We start from the raw sequence: 24,084 nt of genomic DNA on the forward strand, positions 1-24,084 counted from the left end.
TGTTTGTTACTCTATTGCACAAACTTTGAGTATTTTTGTGTTCTATGCTGCCGCTTGCTGCCGCACTGTTGGAGCAATGTACGGGTGGCAAGGCCTCAGTCAGGCAGACAATGTTCTGCCTTTTGCCTTGCCATTCAAGACTCACTCTGTGTCTGAAATAAATAACTTATTAGTTTCATTATAAAACCACCATATGATTATAAGAGACGCCGTAGTGGAGTGATCCGGAGATTTCAACCACCTGGGGTTCTTTAACGTGCACCCATATCTGGGTACACAGGCTTACAGCATTTTCGCCTCCATCGAAAATGCAGCTGCCGCAGCGGGAATTCAATCCCGTGACCAGCGGGTCAGCAGCCGAGTACCTTAGCCACTAGAACACCGTGGAGGGGCAGGTTGCTGTTTCTGTTGATCTCATTTAAAAGTCGTGACAAAACACCACGAATGACATAACGTAGGCAGTACATCAAGTATCAGTTTGCTTCGTTTTGCATTTTCAGTGTTATGAGCACTTGCGTGGTCTTTTCTGTAAATTTACTTGTGTGTTTTTACCACGTGAGGTTTAATGGTGCAATTTTTTCTTCTGATGCGACTGCTGTCCAATGACCCATTCTGACATTTATCTTGTATAAAGTGATCATGGGCACATGGCAGAACAGCTTCAGAAGAGTTATTACTTTACACGCTTACTTCTACAGCTAAAGGCGCAAAAGTTGAGTTTGCGTAAATTTTTCTTTCAAATGCATAATTCAACGCTGACTACTTTATTTTGCTGCTGAAGCTCATGCTGCATTGAACAATTTGTCAATTTCATTCCATATTGTGCTCTACAGAGTGCCTGCATGTACACTTCACCGATGAGCAACTTTATGTCTTACTTTTATTCACAGCCTGGCTGCTAAATACCACCATCAATGCTGCAGTATTTGCTGTGTTGCTGCCTACATTTACAAACATTTCGAAGGTTCTAGAGGGCACAATATATGTGAGCCTGCCTCACCTCGCGCAATCGTAATTTACGCCTTTTGTAAGTAATAGTAATGTTCAATTCTTGAAGTTTGCGCATAGTCGTTCCGAATAAAATGCTGTATGATTCAAGCACTAGAATGAAAATAGTGACCTATACTGTTCGACAGTGATCTGCACGTTGCGGTGAAAGGTTGCGTGAGAGACTGTTGTAGTCGATAAGAGCCGAGTATCGTTTCCGATGTGAGACTGCGAATACATGTACTTTCCTTCTGAGTGCTAGCTCACTTTATGGCTGCTTGCGTATGAGTTTCTGTCGTTTCTTCAAGTCTAGGCGAATCCGAGACCTCACCCTTCTATGCTAATTACACTGTAGCTGCCCAAGCACTTCCACATGCTGCACTGTGCCTGGGTTTGCATTCTGTGTGAAGTCTATTTTGTTCTTACTTTCAGAATTAGGGCTCCTTCATTTTCACCTATGGTTCACTCGTTTGCAGTACAAGGTGTTGAATATCCGTAAATAATGCGTTGTGTGAATGCTTCCTATAACTTCTCTCTGGCATTTCTAGTACCGGTAACATAATCCCCAACTGCGTGGTCTCCAGCCTGCTTCTTCCCTACCTTGGCGTTGAAGTCGCCCATCAGTATGGTATATGGTGTTTTTTTGTTACTTATTGCCGATTCAACATATTCATTGAAACTTTCAACAAAAACGTCGGTTGTAGGCGCCCAGCCCTGTACTATCCACACCTTTTATAAATTATTAAGCCTAATTAACAAATCATTCCATTTTTGGTAATGGCATAATTCTCTATGTCCCCAGTTATATTTTTGTGGATAAGGAACCCCACTTCCTGTCTTATGTGAGCCAAGCCACGAGAGCAAGGGGCATGCCCATTTTGTAGCACTGCATAGGCATTATCTGTATTCCTAACCTCACTGAGCCCTACTACATTCCACTTAACAACATCTAGATTCTCCAATGGGACAGCTAGACATGCCTCACTGGGTAAAGTTCAAGCGTTGAACGTTGCCAAGTTCAGGTTTCAATTGTCGCCTGTACGGACCCAGAGATTCTCAGCACCTCCTGCTGCGTTGCAGATATTACCGTTGCCGTGGTCAGCTGCTTAGAAGCTGCTGGGGACTGAGGGCCGAGGACTATTTGGCGTATCCATGAGCGAAGTAGTGATCATATACTGCACCATGGTGCAGTATATCCCTCCTCTGTTGAGAGATTGTGCTGCCGGCGATGGTCACCGGCGAAGCTGCACCACCAGCGTCTTTAATGCAATTTCATCAGCACGCGCATAACTTATTTTTAATCAGGTAGGGCATTGCGCAGCACCGGAATTAGAACCAGGACCTCTTGTATGTGAGGCTTATACTATAACCATTACGCCATCGCGAGCTATAATTTATTTACTATGTACTAAACATGGCATCGAATGCCGTCAATGTTCGCACAACGTAAATCACAGACACTGGCATGAATATTGTGTAGCGCATATCATTCACGTCAGGACGAGGTCTTAGTTCCCGGTCGGCTACTTTGTCCATTGATATCTACTGCAAAACTTACCGCAATTAATTGTGCGTCTATGCAAAATCTTGGTATTCTCGCGGCTGTTGCATTTACTCAATACGCACTGGAACTAACATGGCACATGACGTCGGAGTAAAAGGAATATATTTTAAATCGCGTAACTTTAATGTGATGCCCGTCATTACATACATAACCCGGTCTAGTGTTTTGGAAACCGTTTGATCGACCCTTAGTATACCAAAGGTACGCCGTTCATGCATGATCAACATGTTTTGTGAGTTGTTACGTCAGTATAGCATGCATTTACTATTCGTCTAGACATGAATAGCATGATAAGTCTGCCCCGTGTGCTATGACATATATGAAAAGGCAAAATTATTCTTAATGTGCTGTAAACTGAAAGATGCATTGAGTGATGAGTGCACATGAGGAAAGGAGTGACAAGCCGTGTCAGCAATTTACATGACATTTATTTGCCAATTAATCAATCGTCCCCTTCTCCCAAAAATTGCAAGGGCTAGATCCGTCGCCCTGACCACACACACTCACGCATGCCACAGTGCTTCCATCTGTTTTCTTTTTTGTTCTAAGCAATGCGGTGATGAGGCAGCATTAGCGAGCAAGCTTCATAGTCACTCCAGACTTAGAATAACGTTTCTGGTTGGCAGCACAAGCACTCCATTCGTCTGGTACGCGCCGTGACGTAATATTATCCTACGAAACCTAAAAATATTGAACTAAAGGTGTACCTTGTTGTGATAAGTGGGAGACGCTACTAGTTATTTAAGAACAGACAAATGCCATCCTTGCTCAGTTTATAAGGATTCGGTACTAGCAGGTTATCGCTCAACAATACTAACACATCTTAACGTCTACGCTGCTTTGCACTGCATTCGTGTTCCCGAAACGTCGTCAATAATGGCGTCAGCACACAATATATTCTGCGCTACACATCCAGGACCTGTAATATACCAGAAGGCAATACAAAATGTTGTAGTGAGATCTCTTCCAGCTTGCCAAAGCAACGTCAAGGCAAACAAGTAAACATGCAACCAACAAAATATACCCTAAGGTTCATATTTATGTAATTTTATTTATTAACAACTCACTGCTTACCCAGTAAGGGCCGAACTAAGAGGAGAATCAGAATACAATATTAACATATGTAAAAAGAGGGGATAGAGAAATGAGCATGTTAAGTTTGAGCAAGAACACAATTTGTTAACAAGATGAAGAAAACGGTCTGTACATGAACAGTCCAAAACCTAAAATAACAAAGAATAATGTGAACAGACGAAACTATTAAAAGTGCAAATAAAGGATGGCCAGTTTATTATATTATTCAAAAGGTGCACCAAAAGCAACGACGTAATCAACAAGTTACTGCATCAATAGCGCATGAATTAACCACAGCTCAGTTGTTTCAGCAAGTAGTGGCACGAAAAAAAAACAGTACAGTTAAAAACGTTATTTCTCGTTATATAAGGCGTTAAGGATGCTGCATGGTGACGTCTCATTCAGCGTACGACAAGCGGCTTCATACTGGTACTTGTACAACGCAGGTGACTTCGTAATACCTTTATTACCTTTTCGATGCAATGGTCTTTAAAAGTCCGCCTTTCCTACGCCATAAAACAAGCTTTTTTACAATTATTTCTGCTCATATGATCGACTTGAAAAAACCACAACGAGTAGATTGTAGATATTTGCGATAACTCAGAGGAACTCACAGGGCCTCCCGCTGACCGTGCGGTCTTCACAGCGGAATGCCTTGCGAAAACGCACTGTCTTTGCGACCAGGTCGCAGATCTGTGCACGTTCTTTGTCTCCGCAGAAATGGCTACACAAACTCACAAAGAACGTTTGGTCTTCACTCATTGACTCCAGGAATCGCAGCTTGGAGTAGCTTTGCGTAGCGGAATTGCTGTCTTCGAAAGCCCGTAGAGTCACGTTCAGGGCGAAAACCTCTGCGAGTGCTCGCTTCTCGCGTCTGGTCTTCGCATCATAGAGCGAGCACTTGAGCTTCTGAGCCCATCGAGAATCTGGCTGACCCTTGCCGTCGAGCATTCTTCCGTGACTGTCGAGTGCACGAACCAGGCTACGGGCGATTTCGAAACCCAGGCCGCTGAACATCATGAGACTGGAGCCATGCCTGCATTCAAAACCCGCAAGGTGAACACGTCATCAGTGCTGTACAGCCAGAGGCAGAAAGGGAGTAGAAGTCAAGTTAAAGCAAATGTTTGGGCAAGTTGTTCCACAGTAATGAAAGAATTTCACAGCGCACAAAGACAGGCAATCCAGTGAAGTGCATTTACTGCTCTTAGGTCATACTCGACGCTGTGTACGTGTGCCTTCCTGGCTGCTACGTTTTCTTGAGTGGTTAAAACCACTCATTGGCAGTCTAGTAAAGACCTTTAATTTAATATTACAACGTGAACGTTTCAGGCTTCCATCAACACCAAAGTGCATTCCCACCTCTAATTTGATAAAAATATACCATAATGGTACGCTTTTTTATGTACAGATAAGTAGGCGTTATGAGGCGATTTCAGTATGCCTTCTCCACCGCAAATATTTATAGTTCAGTTGAATATCATTACTGAAGTGTTTCAGCATTTTATCTCCATCTGAATGCTGTTACGGTAGCCAGATATCTATCCCAAGTTTTTGTACTTAGCTTCGTGACATCAGAGTGGCCAAGCTATGCCAACGCAGATATAACCCATGTCATTAGTAATCGTCTAGTGCACTTCCCTCTAGTTCTAGCCTACTTTCATTCTTTATGTGTGACCTTCGGATCCGAAGGTCACAGACGACATGTTGCCTTTTCGCCCACTTCACTTACTTCACGTCTATATCCAGAATATTCACCTTTAACTTTTGTGTAGTGCCACCGCTGCATACGCGCCAGCCGATTTACTGACAATGCTCTTTTTTTATTTCTCTCTTTCTCTTCCCTTTCCCCTCTCTCATCATTATGCCCCCCTTCCCGTTCCCCCCGCGTAGGGTAGCAAACCGTACAAGTGCCTGGTTAGCCTCCCTGCCTTCCCTTTTGTTGTTTATCCCCCCCCCCCACTTAAAACAGTACAATCAACGTTCCCCGAGCCTTCGTTGGCTACATCGTCTGCTGGTTTTCGTTGAAGATACAACTAGAGTATGGCACATTCCAAGTGTTAAAAGATTTTGCACGCAGAAGTTTGGACCACCTATTCTAAGAGTGCCTTCATTCTTGCATACCTCAAACTAAAAGCACGAGCTGCTCTTACATTGCACCGCTCCGCCACATTTTTGTGTATTTCTTTGGCTCTGGAGCATGAAAGAGAGACAGGGAGAGTAGAGCGAACAGCAGGGGCGTCCATATTGCTGGATGTGTTGAGCTCTGGTCGCATTCTGCTCCTTCGAGACCAGTCTCAGCTCATCCTCGAGATGGCAGCTGGCCGAGACTCTCTCCTAAAGCTTACTGGTTTAGAAGTGCCTCAATCAATTGTACTGTTCAGCCGTAAGGCATGCATGGTTGAGGCGTTCAGTGCAGATCGCTTTCATCTTTCTGTAGCATAACACAAAGGGACACCAGAGGAAAATATAAGTCGGTATTGATTGCTGAAATAGCGGCCCAGAAACCTCGTGGTGCTACTTTTGTGTCGAGGTAGTGATTCTTTTGAATTATAATCACGGTTAAGCTCCGCATCGCGTGAGCATACTTGGAATGTCCCACCGGAAACGATTTGTTTCACGTCACTGATGCCATACCCAATGTGGCCTGCCTTTACTGCATGGAAACCAACACTAGAGCAAAAGTAGCGGGAGCCACAGCAGCAACTACGGCAATTGAACAATTTTCTACCGTGGCCTCTGCGATGGCCAGCGCACGGCGTGTTTTGCTTCGTTCAATTGAACCCTGTGGATGGCACCGCCTATCTAGCATAACCAGGCAAAAACAAAATTTTTAACCGCTCACGCGATCCTTCATAGTAACGCCAGGTGGTTCTATTTTTAATAAAGCAAACAGAAACGGACAAGCAGCATTTTTCTACGTCTTTTTTTATGCAAAGAAGATTCTTTTTTTTACTGCAGCTAGTTTGATTACTAGTGAATGACAGCAGTCAGATGATCTGACGTCCTCGGGATCTTTTTCAAACTATCTCACTCGTGGGGCCAGTTGTATGGTACGTTTAGCCTAATTTCTCGGTAAGTAGCGCATTGCTGTTGAAAATGTTGCTGTTTTAGACATTGTCTTACATTGAGCGTTCACTCTTACATAATTTTTATTTGCCTTTAGTGTCTCTTTAACATCTTTGAAAACCAACTATTCTACTGTTGGTAATCCCACTCACCTCCTATAGGAAGGTGCAAGGAGGGCTCACACACCGACTTCAAGGTAATTTCGGCTGTAGAGGTAGCGGACGCTACGAGTAAACCAGCGGACGCGCCTCGTGAAAAGGCTGGAGTAGTAGCGGCTGGTCCTCGACTCCTGCAGCACTTTCATCGTTTGAAGCCGCAGAGAAAACAGCGACGCGCCCTCTGCGGGAAACGCTGTGGTGATCTCGTTGAGCATCTGCCTGCTGAAGAATTGTTCGGGAGGCCAGAGAGAAATGCCTAGCTCGTCGGCTATCTTGGCTTCCGCCTTGAGCCTCGTCAATGGAGTGATACTATTAGTATTTGCAATGACAACGCGCAGGGCGTTTGTAATAGAATCAAGTATGGGTTTCACGTTGGCCCTTTGCGATGCGTTGAACAGTTTGGACATGTAAACAGCGACAATAGCGATACCGTGCATTTCGTGAACAGCCAAGAAGCACAGAGTCCTGGAGCTCAACATTTCAGGGTTTCCATGCCCAGAATAGAACGTGTCAAAGCGGGCACCCATAGTCCACCCGTAGATGTAAGCGAACATCCACCCGGTCACATTTAGAGCTACTTCATACGGTAGATCTTCGAGCATGGTGAAAGCGTCGTTGATCGTCGCCTTGTTAAAGGCGAGTATTTTAGTTTCATTTGAAAGGGTCATGCCGAAAGCACCTTGAAGTGAGTTCTGTAATGCGGCCAGCCACTGGTCAGAACCCACACTCCGAGACAGGACATGTACTTCTGCGATGGGCAGAATTACGTCTACTTCATCTGCTTCTTCACCCTCTGGATCCCGTCGAAAGGACAAAGTGTTCCGCACAATTCCTTCATCGAGACGCAAGTTGGTGAGTTCTGTTTTGCTGAGCGCCACAGTGCCTCCAGAGAGAAAAGACGCCATCTGGCGGAGTAAGCACAAAATATTTCTGGTTAAGTGGTGAGTGAAGAGTGTATTGACGCTACAAAATAACACGTTTCAAGAGACTGTTGTAATGCATTGAGAATGTTTACGAAAGCATGGCTTCCAAGATGTACAAAATTGAAAATTTGAACATACCCTATATAGTACGGGCAAAACAATACGTGCATAAAAAGATGCAGAAGCCTTAATATTGAGCTTTTTTTTATTTCATCGTTGGCGCTTAGGAAAGTTATAGCTTTTAGGCAGGCTCTGTGGAGTTACTAAACATTGCTGAGCAGCACAATATTATTGCCATAAATATCCGACGTACAGGACTCTTGTGTGCTTTAGATCAAAAAATTTTCTCATTATCACAGCTTCTTCGGTCAATTGCACGTCGTGCGAATACCAGCGGACACTTTGAACCCACAATGGTGACTCAGAACTCCGCCAAACAAATTGATGGCAGCAATGAGACTTCGTCTCTTGCACATGGCATCGTGTTATGCCAAATATATACTGGCGTTGCGTCATGTAAACAACGCATTGCGTTTCTAAACTTTTAAAGTCAAAATCAGGAAATTTTTGCAATCTTGAGCAAAACAACTGCCTAAAGTTTTCTTCTAATAATACTAGTTTTTTCGTTACACAACAGTAACATAATCGGTGAAAAACATTAAAGCAGGGTGTGTCTCTCGAGCCAGCATTTTGGTAACGCGCCTTGCTTATATGAATGCCCTTATGAGTTGATGCTCTTGTAAGAGCAGGACCAATTCTCTAGTCGCACCCCTGTTCCAGATTTCTTCACCTGCTCATGCCTTCATTTTCCCCAGAACCTCTGCTTTAAAGAAAATGTTACATCACCAACATTCTCAGCCTTTTGAGAAAACAAAAGGCTCAAATCTGAATAATTATTCAGGCCGGCTTCACTATCACGTGAACATTTTAATAAATTTGTTCAAACTGTTTATAGTACTCTGATGCTATAGGTACGGTTATCTGTATTACTTTGTTTTGGGCGCTAGAAATGAATGTTATAGGCACAAACGATACATTCACAAGATGTACAGATTGATGCAATAATGCTCTGAAACATCAAGAAATAGCAGCATTTTGAAAGTCTCATTAAGCTGCCCGATTTTGGGGTGAGTGCGGTATGCCCTACACACACTGGAGTTCCAATACAGTCTCTCTATTTTTCCAATTCTCGCTTGCATATTTGTGACCAATGAATCCTAATGTGAAAAGAAAACATGATTGTCAAGAAATATGTTCAATGAGCTAAAACAACCTGAATGAACGAACCCAAGGCGTTTACTCTATTCTTTGCATGAAATTAAACAAAGGTGGTGAACTACACTCGCGATTATACCACACCCGGCTCGCTGATGGTCCCACCTGCCGCTTTTTATAACCCATCCCGTTCGCTCTAGTGTGTTCCAGGCTACTTTTTTTTCATATTAACCTATCAGACTAATAACGTACGTTCAACTGTAAAACTTGTTTGATTTTCTTGTCTACATGACTACTTTGCTCTATACTGCGTCCTGCAAGCATGAATAAGTAATGCCCTACCTAGTTCCCCTTTTTTTATTCACCGCGCAAGGAGCAGCGCAACTTTGCTGATTGTCTGTGAGCGTGCAAAGCATAATAAAAACAAGATTCACACATAAGCATATAAACAAAACAGTACCTATGCACTTAAAATTCATCTATGGTACAGTTATGAGAACTGATTAGGAAATCCAATGCAGTGGACTTCCTGCTTTCGGACAGCGCCTCCCTTATTTCTTTCAGTGCCTGTGCAAAAGCGCGAATATCGACGGAACCGTCAGTCCGCCTTCGTACAAGTAGTGATCGTGATGCGAAGCTGCATGAGGGGCCACACTAGGGAGCCTGCATGACCACCTGCTTCTTGTAGGCTCCCAAGGTCGCACTGCTTGTGTCACAAGTGCTTCCTAGCACTTTCTCATGGAGACGCGACAGACGTGCTTCTCACCACAATATCGTACGCCTGTCAGATTTCTTCCTTCGTGCTCCTTCTTTGTCGCTCGAAGCAACGCCACCACCGCATCAAAGCGCAGCGCATGTAGTAGCGTTTCAGCGACGCTTCCCTATTGGTTTCCCGCATAGCGCCACGAATGGTGACACGCTATCTCAAAACCGTATCTTTTACAGAGCCATCGTGACCGCCAACATGGCGAGCAAGAGGAATGCAAGACGCCGCCTAACGAATTTCTACACAACTGAGCAAAAAATTACTTCGTATGATTTCCGTCGAAAGGCATTGCATTAGGGGGCTCCTTTCCCCATGACAGCAAAGCACACGCGAAGCCTATGCGATGGGTGAGAGCATGGCAGGGGCTAGTGCAGAGAGTGGTGAACGCCTGGATTGGGCACATCTTGCTGGCTATAAGTGAAATAGAGGAGGCGTTGTTTCGGATCACCAAAGGCGTGGTCGCTTTTCTAATATTACCTTAATATTTAAAAATGTTATGAAATACAAAGCGCAAGAAAAATAAACGTATGAAGAAGGGTGTGACACGAAAAACACCATTTCAATTCTTCTGCACTGTTCTTTTGTTGAACTACTTGTCTCCATACAAGTTACAAAGCAAAGTTGTTTCAGGAAGAAAGGCATCGAATTAAAAGCAGCAGTCGCAAAGATTAAGCTTAGCAAAACGTTCAAACGCCAACATTCCTGCTATCCCAATTAACGTGTCGAAAAGTCAATACCTGGAGGATAGCGCACATTTCAGAATATCATCAGATGCACTCGAGAGGTGAAATATTGAACAAGGCCAGAAAAGCATGCGACCGTTGTCGTTTAATTCTGCTGCGTTACTTTAACACGTTCACGTTATCAACTGCGCTTAAAAACTTCCTGCTTCACGTCATTATGAACACGTCTATTTACTCTACATATCCAGCGCACTCAAATGCATTGGAAATATGTTTCTATAAAACAACCTGCTGTACAACTCCATCGTATGCGTCATCTCCAAGGGACGAAAGCTGTGCCATGCGGAACACAGGCACAGGTCCTGGGTCGCCCAAGGTGACAATGAAGCTTTCTTCATGGTCCAAGTTCATCACGTTCACGTTGAACCATAGAGACACTCGCCAGTTCAGGGACAAGTCCACCAGTATGGGAAAGATCGGGTTACCTGCGCAAGCAAATACGCACCGGTGTGTTCTTTTTATTCCATGCTCAAAGCCGATATCATTGATAACGAAGCTTCGTTTGCCCTGAGCTGAACGTGAAATTTCACGACGGGGTTCGTCATCTCAACACGCGAAAGTTGACACCAACTGAGTGCTTGGGATAAGGTTTTGACCTGTAAAATTGCCCTCCCAATATGATACCACTGAAACTTTGTTTGCATATCTCGAGGTTTAAGTCTGCATGTCATATCTGTGTAGGTTCATTGAGCAGAAACGACTCATACATCTGTGACATCATGGTACCCAATGTTACAGGTGCCTTTGCTACCGCATTGTGCGGTTTGGCTACCTCTCAATGAAACTCACTGCCCGGGATCAGCAGTTTCGAACGCTTCAGTGAGCTGGTGACACACCTCGTATTGGCACCTTTCGTCACTACAGCTTACCACCCACTGTCCAATGAAGTTAACTCTACCAGTACCTCAAAACGATCCCGCACGCTGCATAGGTACCTAGGGGGACCCTCCAGAGGCTTTTCACTTTGCCCGGCATAAAAGGTGCACGCAACGAATATCTAGGCAGCTTCTTCACTAGCTCTTCTGCACCCAGCTATGCTCACTGAACTTTCTTGCGGAGGTCTTTTTTTTTCCAGAAAAACTTCACATGTACTTCCTTTACACTCTCAAAGTGCCTGATTTAAGTCAGTTTTTCAAGCACTCAGCTCATCTATCCACGTCATCATCTACAACTGTGCTGCGCGCAAGCTTTTGCAACTTCACGACACCAGCCCGATCTAGTTCTTGTGCGCTGGCCTGACTAGGCGGTACCAAGAGAGTTAGCGTTATTGGCTGATATAATGTGTGTCAAGCCCGTCTATAACCCATCCTAACCTTCAAGTGGACCGATTTCGCAAGCCATTCTAAAGTCGTAAATTCAGTTTCAAGAGTAGCAAGCGTCTTGTCCTAGTCTTCATTGTTCCGTTTAAATGTGCTACTACACTGTACGGTATATTTATCAGTCACCAACTAGTCCAGCTCTCAACCTTACTGAACTTCAATTCACTGATTCCACTACGAGCCTTCCGAAACACCACGTGTCACTCTAAGTTCGCGTCAGCCGTCCGGCTTGCTTCAACACTTACCGAGTGGAAGTCACTCTAACTCGAGGTGCATTGCACATCAATAAAAAGAGTGGTTGCTTGCCTCCTCTCGACTGCGGGTGCTCTGTATGGCATGCTCTAGCACAGGCTAGTGTTCAAAAACGTTGAAACCTCTGACACATACTGTTGATTTTCTTCAGATGTTCGCATGCAGAGTTGCACCATGTGGCCTGCCAGTCCCCTCCGTCTCTGCTCACCATATATATATGAAAAAACAAAGAGTAGATACACAAGACCACGTATGATTCTTTACTGCATAAATTGCAGGTTCATTTCAGTTCAGCTTATTACCTAAAATGCCTCCTTCTTAGGTAGCTTTGTATAAGGCGTGAAGTTTCGTAAATGTTAAAAATAAACGGGAAGCGTCGTTTTAGTGTTTCTAGCAATATACAATACAATCTTGGAGAGCAGATGAAACATAATAGTTTATGCTATCCCATAACTCGCCCTTCTATTACACCAAAGCCACCGTATGTACGTAAAATTTAAAACCTGACATATGTTCTACATTTAAAATGCCGTTAAATGCGCCCATCGCAGCAAACTACATTGGTAAGCATTCGTAACCTGGGAACTAGAAGTAAATATTTGTACGCTTTCATAGTTTAGATTACTTCTAATGATAAAATGAGCTTCTCCCATTTTGTGATTTTGATACTGATAAGTTTATCTTTAAGCTTGTACTACGAGCTGTATTTGTAAAACTCGTACTCGTAAAATGAATGTACGATCGCTTAGCCCCCCGTCGTCATTTTTGTGTTCATAGCATTTTGAACAGTCCGGATACTTTGTCAATATACTTGTTAATGATACTATACCTTCCTTGAGATTCTTAAAATACTACTAATAAAAGATATGCCCAGCCAATGCAACTGCCATGGCGAACATGGCTGACACTGACCTTCTCTTTTTTTTTCATTGTTTTTTTTTTCATTTCTTATGTGCTTGTGTGCGTGCGTATTTAATAGAGCCATGAAATAGCTCGATGTATGCATGTTTTTTTAGTGGCACACTAATGGATATTGCACAACATGGCAGCTGCATTGTGCAAGCTCTCATCACATCTCCTGAGAAGAAAAGTTGCGTTTGAAAATTGTTTTTTCAAGTTTGCGTTATTATTTTTACCTAAACAGGCACGATAAAGGCTTGTACATAACAGTTTATGAGTCATTTATGAAAGCCGAATATAAACGAACTTTCTTGCAAATGAAATGTTCCAGACAATAGGTTTCCTACAACCTAGTACTGTAACCAATCTTCTGGTAGCTCTGTAAACTCACGAGCCAATGGACATCTGTTGGAAGCCTGGAGGCACAAACACCGGGAGCAAAAGAACACAAAGCTTTCAGCCGCATGCCGCAAAGTGAATTTCTTCTGTTTGCTTCTTTTGAGTACACTCCTCAAATGCTTAACTACGTCATATGCAAATTTATACTTGAAGTTACAAGCAAAAACAATCGTAGTGGTCAATGGATTTTCAAATGCGGAATAACTACAACAATTTTTGCTAGGTCCCTTAAGAATTACTCAGTTTAAAGAACGCGGTATATATTTACTCTACTTGGCACCTGTAAGTAATGTGCTAAAGCACAAAAAGAAAAACATCGTTCTCAGACCGTGTCTATGTTTATCCCCGCGAACATTATTGGGGATTATTTGGCGCAGCATTTTTCTTCAAAAAAGAACTGTTAATAATAAGTATACAAGTGTACAAAATATTATAAGTTATGTGCGTCTGACGATCTACAAACACTTAATCAATATTGCCACAATCACTGAGCAGCAGAGAAAGTAGCTAGCAAAGCTAACGGATTCATCGGGAATCAGCAGTGCTATATGTGTCTAAGCACCTCAAGTCTTCTTTAAAAACATTTTAAATTTTATTAGCATTTATGCATCATTCATACGCTTGCTGAATGACGCAATGTGAATTTTAGGTGACACCTCACCTGACTCTTTGCTTGCACGTTTGGGTAGTTTCGGTTCCATAGACCACATCATTCCATGCTCACGCATAAACTGGACAAATGGTGCCGGATCCGTAGTCTGTGGTCTATCCAGGCACATGTACAGCGCCCTCGAAGCCTTCAGTTCGTAATCGTGCGAGATGCCTGTGTCCGTCCCAGGAACTTCTTCGATTTGGTGCTTGAAATCCTCCACCTTTGTACTGTACATTCTTAGCACCTTTTCTTCGTCAGTATTGAAAGCCGCCTTGGTGTGATTAGTGCAGAAATACAGAAAATTAGTGCCATGCTTAGCACATAAATGCTAGCAAAAACATGGTAAACCTTCTTTTTATGAATTGTTAAAACGACATCAATTAGTTGGGTCTTTTATTAATTTTTGGGCGCAAAATGATGAACTTCAATAATATCCACGTCGCAGCAGTCAGTAAACATGAATGGGTGACTGTTTGGGTGAAAATTTGACGCGTGCCACAAAGATATAGTGAAACATAAATTACTAAAGAAAACAGCATTTTACCTCAAAACTGTCATGCCAATCTTTAGATGGGACATGGCAAGGAAAAGCGGCAGAGGGTTTGACGCCGTGCCATGGTCAGCATAATAGTGCACGAGGGCCGCATGTCACTGACCCCTGAGCTGGACCATTTTAACGTGCACATACATCTAAGGACACAGATGTTTTTGCACTGTTCTTCCATCTAATCGCGGCCACCATGGCCGGCGATCCAACCTGCGCTGGTTGGCTTAGTAGCCGTACAACCTTGGCCGGTGTAGTACCATTGCGGATAATGAGTATAACAATGTCACTTCTTTAACTTTGGTGCTTAAGGAGACAGTCGCCGGAATTACTGAAGCGTAGTAGCTCAGATGTGAAGCATCTGTCTGTGTGTGTGCTGCGGTGGAGGGTGGCGTGGGGGAACGTTCAATAAATAAAAAAAACTCTAACAATGGCAAAACAAGTTTATCTTTTTATTATGTATTATTTTCCTCTCTTCTCTGTTGTACGAGTCTCCACACTCCCCCCTCCCCCTTTTCTTGTGAATGGGAGTGGGCTGTCACTTTATGCAATATACCAATGGGAGATAGTAATGATATATAAATTAATGCGAACCATGAAATGATTGACAGCAAAACAAGTGCGCTTTGCTTACGTGTTAGCACTGTTTTTTTCGAGAGTCCTAACTTGGCATGGCCTTCACATTGCCACGGCCGCTGACATCGCGTTAGACCACACAAACGGAATCGCTACATAGAATGCGTTGTCATAGAATGCTCGCCACATGTGAATCGCACGTGTTGAAGGCTATGTGCTTCGAGTTGATAGAAAGTGCCTAAAGTGGTTAAAGTATTTTGAAGATACGTTACAAGTGTTGACGCAAGTATAACGAAGTTAGCGTGAAGTCGTGCAGAGTCTGAACCAGCAAAGCTGGATGATTCTGAAGTGTTTTTACCTTGCTACTAGGCTATTTTAAAGTTGTTTCTACGTGTTCCGAACAAATTCTCAACAATAAGGTGTTATATTGGCTCCCACTATGCTGGCAGTTCTGTAACTTCTGGACGAATGCTAAACGATAGAGAGCGCATAACCATCATGATTGATAGGACTCCGTCAACAATACTTACCCAAAGCTACCCCTGCGTAGAAAACACGTAGCTAATGCTTTGTAATTAGCGGAAAAGTTTCATGATAGCTACGAAAAGATTTATTATGGCATGCGTGGCACCTCTAGAGGTAGATACTTCTAGCATTTATTTATCAAATAGTTTTGTAAAGATTCACCCGAAGAAATCCGGGCATCTTTGACTCTAAAGCCGAGACTGACTGCCACCGCCGAACTTTGAACGATTTTCGTTATAGATAATACGTGACGATTCGCGCCTTGAAATAACTGTCGTTAATACGTTCCTACTTGTAAATGATGAAGTGCTTCAAGAATGGCACGAGCTTCTGTGCACCTACGTTTCCACAGACGTAATGGTAAAAGTGGGAACACGGGTCTGCCGAGAGGTTGAGCCTCGCGAGCAGGGAACTCCCGAACAGGATGCAGTCTTCGGTCGTGCAGACATGTTCTTCGTTATCGTGTCGTGACGCCAGTTGTCAAGTGATGAAAACAGTCATGGCCACCACCACGAGAATACAGAGCAAGATAGCGCTAGAAAACGTCGCCCTCGAAGCCTCCTGTTTTCCTAGCTCGAGAACCGAGGGCGAAGACGAACGGCGCCGCACGGGAATGACCTAAAAAGGAAACAGGTGAAAACAGCCTGTTCAAGACAACTAAAAGTTAGGCAGATCGCTCACTCAAGCGGCAAGTGTAACTGAAAATAATGTTGTTTTTTTTTAAATGCGAAGCACTTTTTAGCGAACTTCGGCGCTTTGAGCGTACCTATCTATCTATCTATCTATCTATCTATCTATCTATCTATCTATCTATCTATCTATTTATCTATCTATCTATCCTTCTATCTAGCGGCCGATGACATTTTAGTTCTCCTGGCCGTTTCAATAACGGTATCAATACCAAATTTTGTATGAGGTAACATGACTGTAGGACGACCATATTTCACTAGCTATAACTTGAAAATCGTGATGTGTATGCCATGAATTTCATGATCTACATTTCATGGTCCTGCTGCTCTTGCGATGGTTTCGTTTTTATAACATGTTGCAAAACTGGTATGCTATGAAATGACTGCATGGCGAACGCAAGTGACCGACCCTGAAACGAAATTCACGACTCGCGTGTCATGGAACAACAATATTGCATGCCACTCTCATGATGCGCTTACGGCCGTTTCGCTAGCGTCACATATGCCAAATTTGATATTACGTGGCGTCAATGGAAGACGAACGTATGTGACTGAAGCAAACATGATAATCATGAGATGCCTGTGATCTGAGAACATGAAAACGTGCCACAGTCAAGGCGCCTATACAATTCGACGTGACCCGGTGCGCGTGCGTGCCAGCGTTCTTTTGGCGCGTCACGCCGACGTTGCCACGCCAGAAGCAAGTCCTGCCATATACTCGCAGGCACGCGCCGCGCTACGTTCCTTTGATGCATGCGCGTTTCAGCGCGTCCGGCGTCCCTACGTCACTTAATAAGGGGACGCATTGTTGTCTGGGTAACGCGTCGGCGTGAAATCCAGCTTGTCGCATTTCGCGCTGGTTGCCGTCGGGCCGCGCCGACGGACGCTAGTCGCGTCGGTCGCGCCTGACGTCAGACTATAGAAAGGTTGAAATTTAGTGGCGAAGCTTCATGAAGCGGCACTCGTTCGTCCCTCGTCGTAGTGCGTAACATGTTTTACGCCTTGTCCTGCAAGGTGGTGCCGGTGGGAGATTTCTTCTGTGCGTTGTTGAAGAATAAAAATTCACAGCGTGCGCGTTACTAAAAGCCGAATTCTCCTGTCTCTTATTCCCCATTAACAGCCATTGGTATGTACATTGAGCACTATCTGACAAGAAAGGGTTGCTACGTTATTCTCGCTGGGCGCAACCTCCTTAGTTTTAAAAAGGTTTAGCGAGCGTTGGGCCGGAGTGCCATGAATACAGTGAACTAGTATATACCATGAACTCGAGATGGTTAAAGGTGGAAAGTAAGGAAGTAAGACACACAGACAGATGCATGAACGGAAGCACGGACGGCTGCACAGACGGATGGACGCATGAGCAGACGCATGGATGGACGTGCGGGCGCACGAACAGATGCACGCACGGACGGGCGGATGGACGCATGGACGGTCACACAGACTGACGCCTGAACGAACGGAAGCAACAACGAATGGACGGACAGATGCTTCACCCCACTCTCCATCATTCACCCCGTGGATATGCTGCCATTTTTTTTTTCTAACATAGCGTCCCTGCGGCCAGCGTGCGCACGCTTCATCGTTACGTTGGAGTATATTGCGCTCTTTATGATGCGCTCGTGGCCGTTTTGCTAGCTCCGCATATACCAAGTTTGGTGGTACGTGACGTCAATGGACGACGAAGGCATATGACTAGTGCAAACATGATAACCCTGACGCGCGTGCCGTGTAAGAACAACATATCACGCTCGTAGTGTGCTCGCGCCCATTTCGCAAGCTCCACATATACTAAATTTTGTATCACGTGACGTCAATAAATGACGAAAGTAAACGACACATCCAAACATGATAATCATAACACGGAAGTCATGTACGGCATAATTTATCTCCACCTCGTAACGTTGTGCTGATTTTAAAGTAGCATATCAGCCTTTCTCATTCATGCTTCACAAATCAATTCGCACTGTACGTGGGATCTGCCATGTTTTTCTAACCATAATCAAATTCTTGTCGATGGCTCGCTAGCTTTTTGCACTATTAATATGGACGGCTCGCTGCTCTCCCATAGCTCAGTACGAAGTACTTGAGATTTTTAAACGCATTTTCTGAACACACAACCGTTTTCTCTCAGGCCACTACAAGATTATTTATGGCTCTCCCATAATAGAAGGTGTGTAGCACTCTAATTTGTTCACATTTTATTCTAAACACATTGTTTGGGACAGCTTCCTTGCCTCCCCTAGTAGAATATAAAGTACTCTGAATCGTTAACTACTTTTTCTAAGCATCTCGCACTTGTTTGGGCAGCTCAACTCGACAACCACAAAGTATTACGCCATTTCCCGATAAAAGGAACCATGTGCATGTGCCAAGCAGAATGCGCTAACGTTTACACTGGTGGCATAGTTGACACTGGCGTGCATCGCAGCGTTGCGTTGGAGAGAAATCTAGAGAGGCACAAATCACGCAATGATAGACTAGTGTTTCCTACTGGACCATGTCAGTGGCTACTAATAAACAAAGAGAGAGGGAAGACACCGATTAGACAGATACCCGTAGTCCGCTTTTAGTTAACGAGCACGCTGCGATTTTTTATTGTTCAACAACGCACAGGAGAAATCTCCTACCAGCACTACCTTAGAAGTGAAAATCCGGGGGTGGCGAGTGAACAGTTTTTCAGCGCGAGTAGCTGTTTTTTTTTTCAATGAAGAAACTCGCTAGCAGACGCTACCTGCATCGACATTGCGTGACGAGAGGCGCGAGGAGCGTAAGAGAGGAGGAGTAGACGCGCATGTACATTGGGGATGTAAACGCTGCGGGAAGGAATGCCTAGAGAAGAGAGAGGAAGAGTGAGCGTAGATTAGCAGACGCTGCCTGATTGGTGAGGTGACAGAGGGAGGGGCCGTAGGAGAGGAAAGCGAAGGGGGAGGGGTGCGCAGGCTGCGCAGAGAGGGTGGGCACACCGCACACCAGATTGAGCTCGACCATAAAACACTTGGCATAAGACGCTTCCCATGACGTCATCTCTCCGAAGTGAATGATGAAAAGTGGGGGAAGCTCCCATGCTCATTGGTAAAACCATGATCGTTCGCCCACGCAGACACCGAAGTCTACAACAATGCTCGACGCAACGCCTCGCCTTCGCATGCATCGTCCCAAGGGGCTACAGTGAGTGGCGAAAGTGATGATTTCTCTTCACTTAGGTAACTGCTCCTTTCCTGATTTATTTTAGGGGCGAAGCTCATAAAGCTGTGGGTTTCTCCATACATATCTATGAGTGGTTCGCAACCACCTAGTTGTATGACTAGCTCAGCTGGTGGAGCTAGTGTGAGTGATAGGCTGACGAACGGACGGACGGACGGATGTTACAGACAGACAGACATACATACAGACAGACAGACAGACAGACAGACAGACAGACAGACAGACAGACAGACAGACAGACAGACAGACAGACAGGCAGGCAGAACAGCTGCATTGGCGGACGGATGCATAGACGAATGAATGGATGGACGCATGGACGGATGGGCACATGAATGGACGCAGGGATGGACGCACCAATGGTTGGACGGACGGAAGCAAGATCGAACAGATGGACGGAAGCACGGACGGACGGACAGACACACGCGCGGACAGAAGCACGGATGCACGGATGGTCCGATGGACGCTTCCCCCCACTCATCATCATTCACTCTGTGAATATGCTGTGATTTTTAGGGGCAAAGTTCCTTAAAGCCAGGGTCTTACGTCTCCTTTATGTTGTAGCCACCTCTCGGTTTAGTTCTTGTAAAGTCCGTTGAATGGCGGTACTTGTATATAATGAATATATAATGAAAAGATGCGAAATGGCGGTACTTGGAGTGATCACTAGATGGACAGACGGATAGATATACAGACAGACACATTGCCGGACGGGTGGACAGACAGACAGACAGACAGACAGACAGACAGGCAGACAGACAGACAGACAGACAGACAGACAGACAGGCGGTTGGATGAACGAATGGACGAACAGACGGATGGACCCATGGACGGTCACACGGGTGGACGCATGGGTGGTTGCATGGACAGGCGCATGGACGGACGAAGGCAAGCACGGACGGATGGCCACACGGATGGATGGGCACACGGACGGAGTGACAGACGCTTCGCCCCACTCATCATTATTCACCCTGTGGATATGCTGTGACTTTTTTTCATCCTGGCGTTGACGGTAGCGTTGCAGCGAGAAGAATGGGCGGAGTGCGCGCGGTTCTAGTGGAGCAGCCGTGGCGTTTCAAATCCCCCAAGACCAGATTCTGGAGAAAAAAAAAGAGAGAGAGAGCAGGAATGCGAATGCGGTCTCATATCAAGTTCTCTTCGCATTGAAGCGAAGGCTACAAATTCAAATCACGTGCATCTTACCCTCATTGAATGTAGTTCTACAATAGCGCCCGTATTTCCAACGTGAAATATAAAAGTTCCATCCATGTTTTCTACGTACAGCTATGTGAGCCTGAACGCAACTCGCACCAGTAGAATATTTGTATTTCTTCTAATTTATTCGTTGGGACTTCCCGTTTTTGAACGCGCGAGAAAGTCTCACCTTTTCACAGGACACGAGAAAGAGACAAGAGCCCACACCACTTTATTTAAGTATCATGAATCAACTTGCCCAGATATCAACCCTTCTCAACCTCTTCAGATTTCGCGCTAAATGTCGGAATGTATCGTGACAGCGCAAGTTATGTTCGGGGCAAACAAGCGATGGCTGGTTAGTAGAAGGCGCCTCATGAAAAGGGAATATTATGAAAAGCTGCTGCTCAGGACGGGTCATTAAGCTGTCATCCCTAGCATGCGCCTTTGTCGCCGAACTCGGAAGCTTTTTTTTCATTGCTCCTTTCACTGGTGTATCGCCCACGTGGCGGAAGCGTTCTCACAGAGAGCCAGACTGAGAAAAAAGTTGTCCCCGTCACAATACCTATCCCAACAGGTTAATGATGTGGACGTGTGCTGTCACATTATTTCTGAACAGGCGGCGGCACCTTATGTGTACCAACTCGAGACAGCTGATTGACTGTCTAGCGAGGCCTGTTGATTCCGTACGTGACACTACATTTAGGCTGTACCTTGAATAAATGGATATTTGCTTCTGTAGCCAATTTGCTGCGGGATAAGGGCAGCAAAGTGTGAGAACGCAGAGGTGGAGACACGTCTCTGAGAAAAAGTAAGTTGTTTGTCTCCTTGGCGGAGCATCAAAAAGCGGTTGATCTCACAAGTCGACCTTGGGTGAGACGGGATATTTTTTAAAAAAAAAGAAATGAAGGGCTGGCAAGCTTGGTGCTCGAGAAGGAGATCACGAGGAGTGAACAGATGTCATGCTTGGCACCGACTCTGATTTATTATAACATCGAGAAATGGGTGTCGGTGCATTGGCAGGTGACGCCTGCGTGGATTCAGCCTGGTTATTACATGGCGTGGTCGGTTTAGTGGTTGCCCCGGCCTTTGTAAATTAGTACCAGTGTGGAATAAACAGGCAACCTGCCAGGAATTAAACAGCCAGACCCGCCCACTTCTTCAACGTACCGTCGTGGTCATAGAAACCATCGTGATTACCCCAATCAGCCATCCTTAACCAGGCAGATTATCTAAAGCACTGACCTTTGATACCAGGCTTTTTTTCTTCAGAACGTGTTGTAAATGGTGAACCCCACTGCGCCGTCTCAAGTTCTCTTGGTCCTCCGGTTTCATCTGTCCCACTGAAAAAGAGATCCTTTCAAGTTGAGTTGTATCGTTTCATTAGCTGTACATATTGTGAGATAATAATAGAAGTTCACCATAGCCACAACTGTTTTTTTTTGTTCACTTGGTCACGTAAGTCACTTTTCTGACCCACCAGTTTAAAAGAAAAAGATTGGCCGTGTATCTTCGTGTTTTTCCGCAAAGTACGTCAAAAGACGATAGTCTTCTGTCAGGGGGGTGCTGTGTGAGATATGTTGCCATCTGGCAGTAACTGTAAAAGACAAAAGTTTTTTTATTTTTTTTAACGCTGAGGCACTGGTAGGTGGCAGCTCAAAGGTGTTTTCGGTAAGAGGAACTGTCTATGCTACCTTTAGGTTTCATAGTAGCACATTTGTTTTCTAATGACGCTAGCAACCATGCACTGCAGAGAAGCTGGTGCACAGGCCGCACCACCCAAGGTGGTCGCTATCCACTTGTAATTTATCAAGTGATCGTCGTGCCCTCTGTAGCTCGTTGCTAAACTGGTACTTTTATTTGCTGTAGATGCATCTCCTTAAGCTGCTACAGCAAAGTACTTGCGTGCATGCGGCACTACTTTCTGAAAAACATACTACAATAATCAGTGCCTTTTGGAATATCGGAGGACCTATACTTGGTGTTTGGTGTTGCTTATCTTCCATAGCAGGCCGCGTTTGACAATGTGTCAGTGGCAATGCGTGTTATTCGGTGCTACGCTACACCTTTGCACTTTTCGTTGCCGTAAAAACTAAAAATGCTTTTGAACTCTCATAGCAATGTCTCGAAAGTACGTATTTCTTCTTTCTTCAGCGGTGGTTGATACGCCAGGCACGTCGCCTGGTGAAGGGTGACACGCTTTGCCTGCATAAACAGAGTGTGGCTTCGCCGCGTAACTATAGGTGCTAACCAGGCAATATGGCAAACCTATTCACTACTTCTCTCACATAGGGAGCATATACAGTGACTTCATAGTTTTAGTTATTGCCCTTAATTTTTTTAGTGAAGCTGTAGGAAATCCACCATTTCGCTGATAGCATTGCATTTTCAGCCCGGCCTACTAAACACTTAGGCATTTAAAATTGCTTACGTATGCGTATTCTAAATAAATATTTTCACTGCCTAATACTGATGTATTGATGTTTTGCTTCAAGTAGGCGTAATATTCACTTCTTGTATAGTTGACCATGTCGACAATTGTGAACACAGCGACCAGATTTAGATGGGTGGGTCTTGAGCATGGAATTTAAGTTTTCGCCAGGTATCCGAATCGTTGCACAGACACCAACAGGAACACAGACACACAGACCAAAGTTCTGTCATGAAGTTCAATCAGCCTTGTACTTGCTAGTTTGAGGCCCACGAGACGGCTTTATGCTCTGCCATAGTACAGTACCTCGTACTCTAAATCGTTAACAACTCGTTCTAAGCACACAGACCAAAGTTTTTGCGTTTAAGAATCCCGGAAAGGCTATCGTCTTCAACTATCCTCTTTAAAAATAGTGGTGATATATGTACCATTGAGCAGGCCGATACCTAAATTGGTTATATGCAAGACGATTTGGAAAAGAAATCTAGTTTGTTATCCCTGCCGTTTGTGTTACGTGGTATGGAGGGCTAACGCGTCATCTGTCACTCCGTAGGTTGCAATGTTGCTGGTGTGAATGTCGTAGTGCATCTTTTCTTATCCCGTTCTTTTTTTGTTTGAATTAGTGTATTAAAAATGAAAGGCATGTTTCTAAGAAATAGGATACCTTTTTGAGGGAGAACCGCAAATTATAGACATTTTAACCAGAGAGTAGGATTCCCTTCTTCCTGGGCCGCTGCACGGGAGTACAAAAGTTTAAGTCACAGCTTCGGCCGCCCTGCATTTCTGGGGGGTCACACATGTTAACAACAGCCCAGAGGGGCTCATGGCGGCACCCATGGGAATCTTTAGGGAAAAGATCTATAGTGGTCAATTAGTGGAAACCGCGAAGTGATAACTAGCTCCTCA

General features: G+C 44.6%; 1 protein-coding gene across 1 annotated transcript; it reads right to left on the reverse strand.

Annotated features, from left to right (window-relative positions):
* Positions 1–4,225: 4,225 nt before the first annotated feature.
* LOC142784610 (uncharacterized) lies at positions 4,226–11,837 on the reverse strand. Its single transcript, XM_075883035.1, has 4 exons — positions 11,810–11,837; positions 10,725–10,921; positions 6,874–7,754; positions 4,226–4,661 (listed from the first exon to the last, which is right to left on the reverse strand). Exons 1-4 carry the CDS (start codon positions 11,835–11,837, stop codon positions 4,226–4,228), a joined length of 1,542 nt encoding a protein of 513 aa, XP_075739150.1.
* Between the last annotated feature and the right edge of the window lie 12,247 nt (positions 11,838–24,084).

The sequence above is a fragment of the Rhipicephalus microplus genome, unplaced genomic scaffold (genome assembly GCF_043290135.1).
Source record: "Rhipicephalus microplus isolate Deutch F79 unplaced genomic scaffold, USDA_Rmic scaffold_15, whole genome shotgun sequence".
NCBI classification, from domain to species: Eukaryota; Metazoa; Arthropoda; class Arachnida; order Ixodida; family Ixodidae; genus Rhipicephalus; species Rhipicephalus microplus.

What these genes read in the sequence shown, in the direction of transcription:
- LOC142784610 (XM_075883035.1), bottom strand. Translation starts at nt 11,837, where the DNA reads ATGGCTTGCGAAATCGGTCCACTTGAAG. An exon ending in ACGATGGAGTTGTACAGCAG is followed by an intron (nt 7,755 to 10,724) that starts GTTGTTTTATAG and finishes TTACTCCGCCAG; the next exon opens with ATGGCGTCTTTTCTCTCTGG. An exon ending in AATTACCTTGAAGTCGGTGT is followed by an intron (nt 4,662 to 6,873) that starts GTGAGCCCTCCT and finishes TTTTGAATGCAG; the next exon opens with GCATGGCTCCAGTCTCATGA.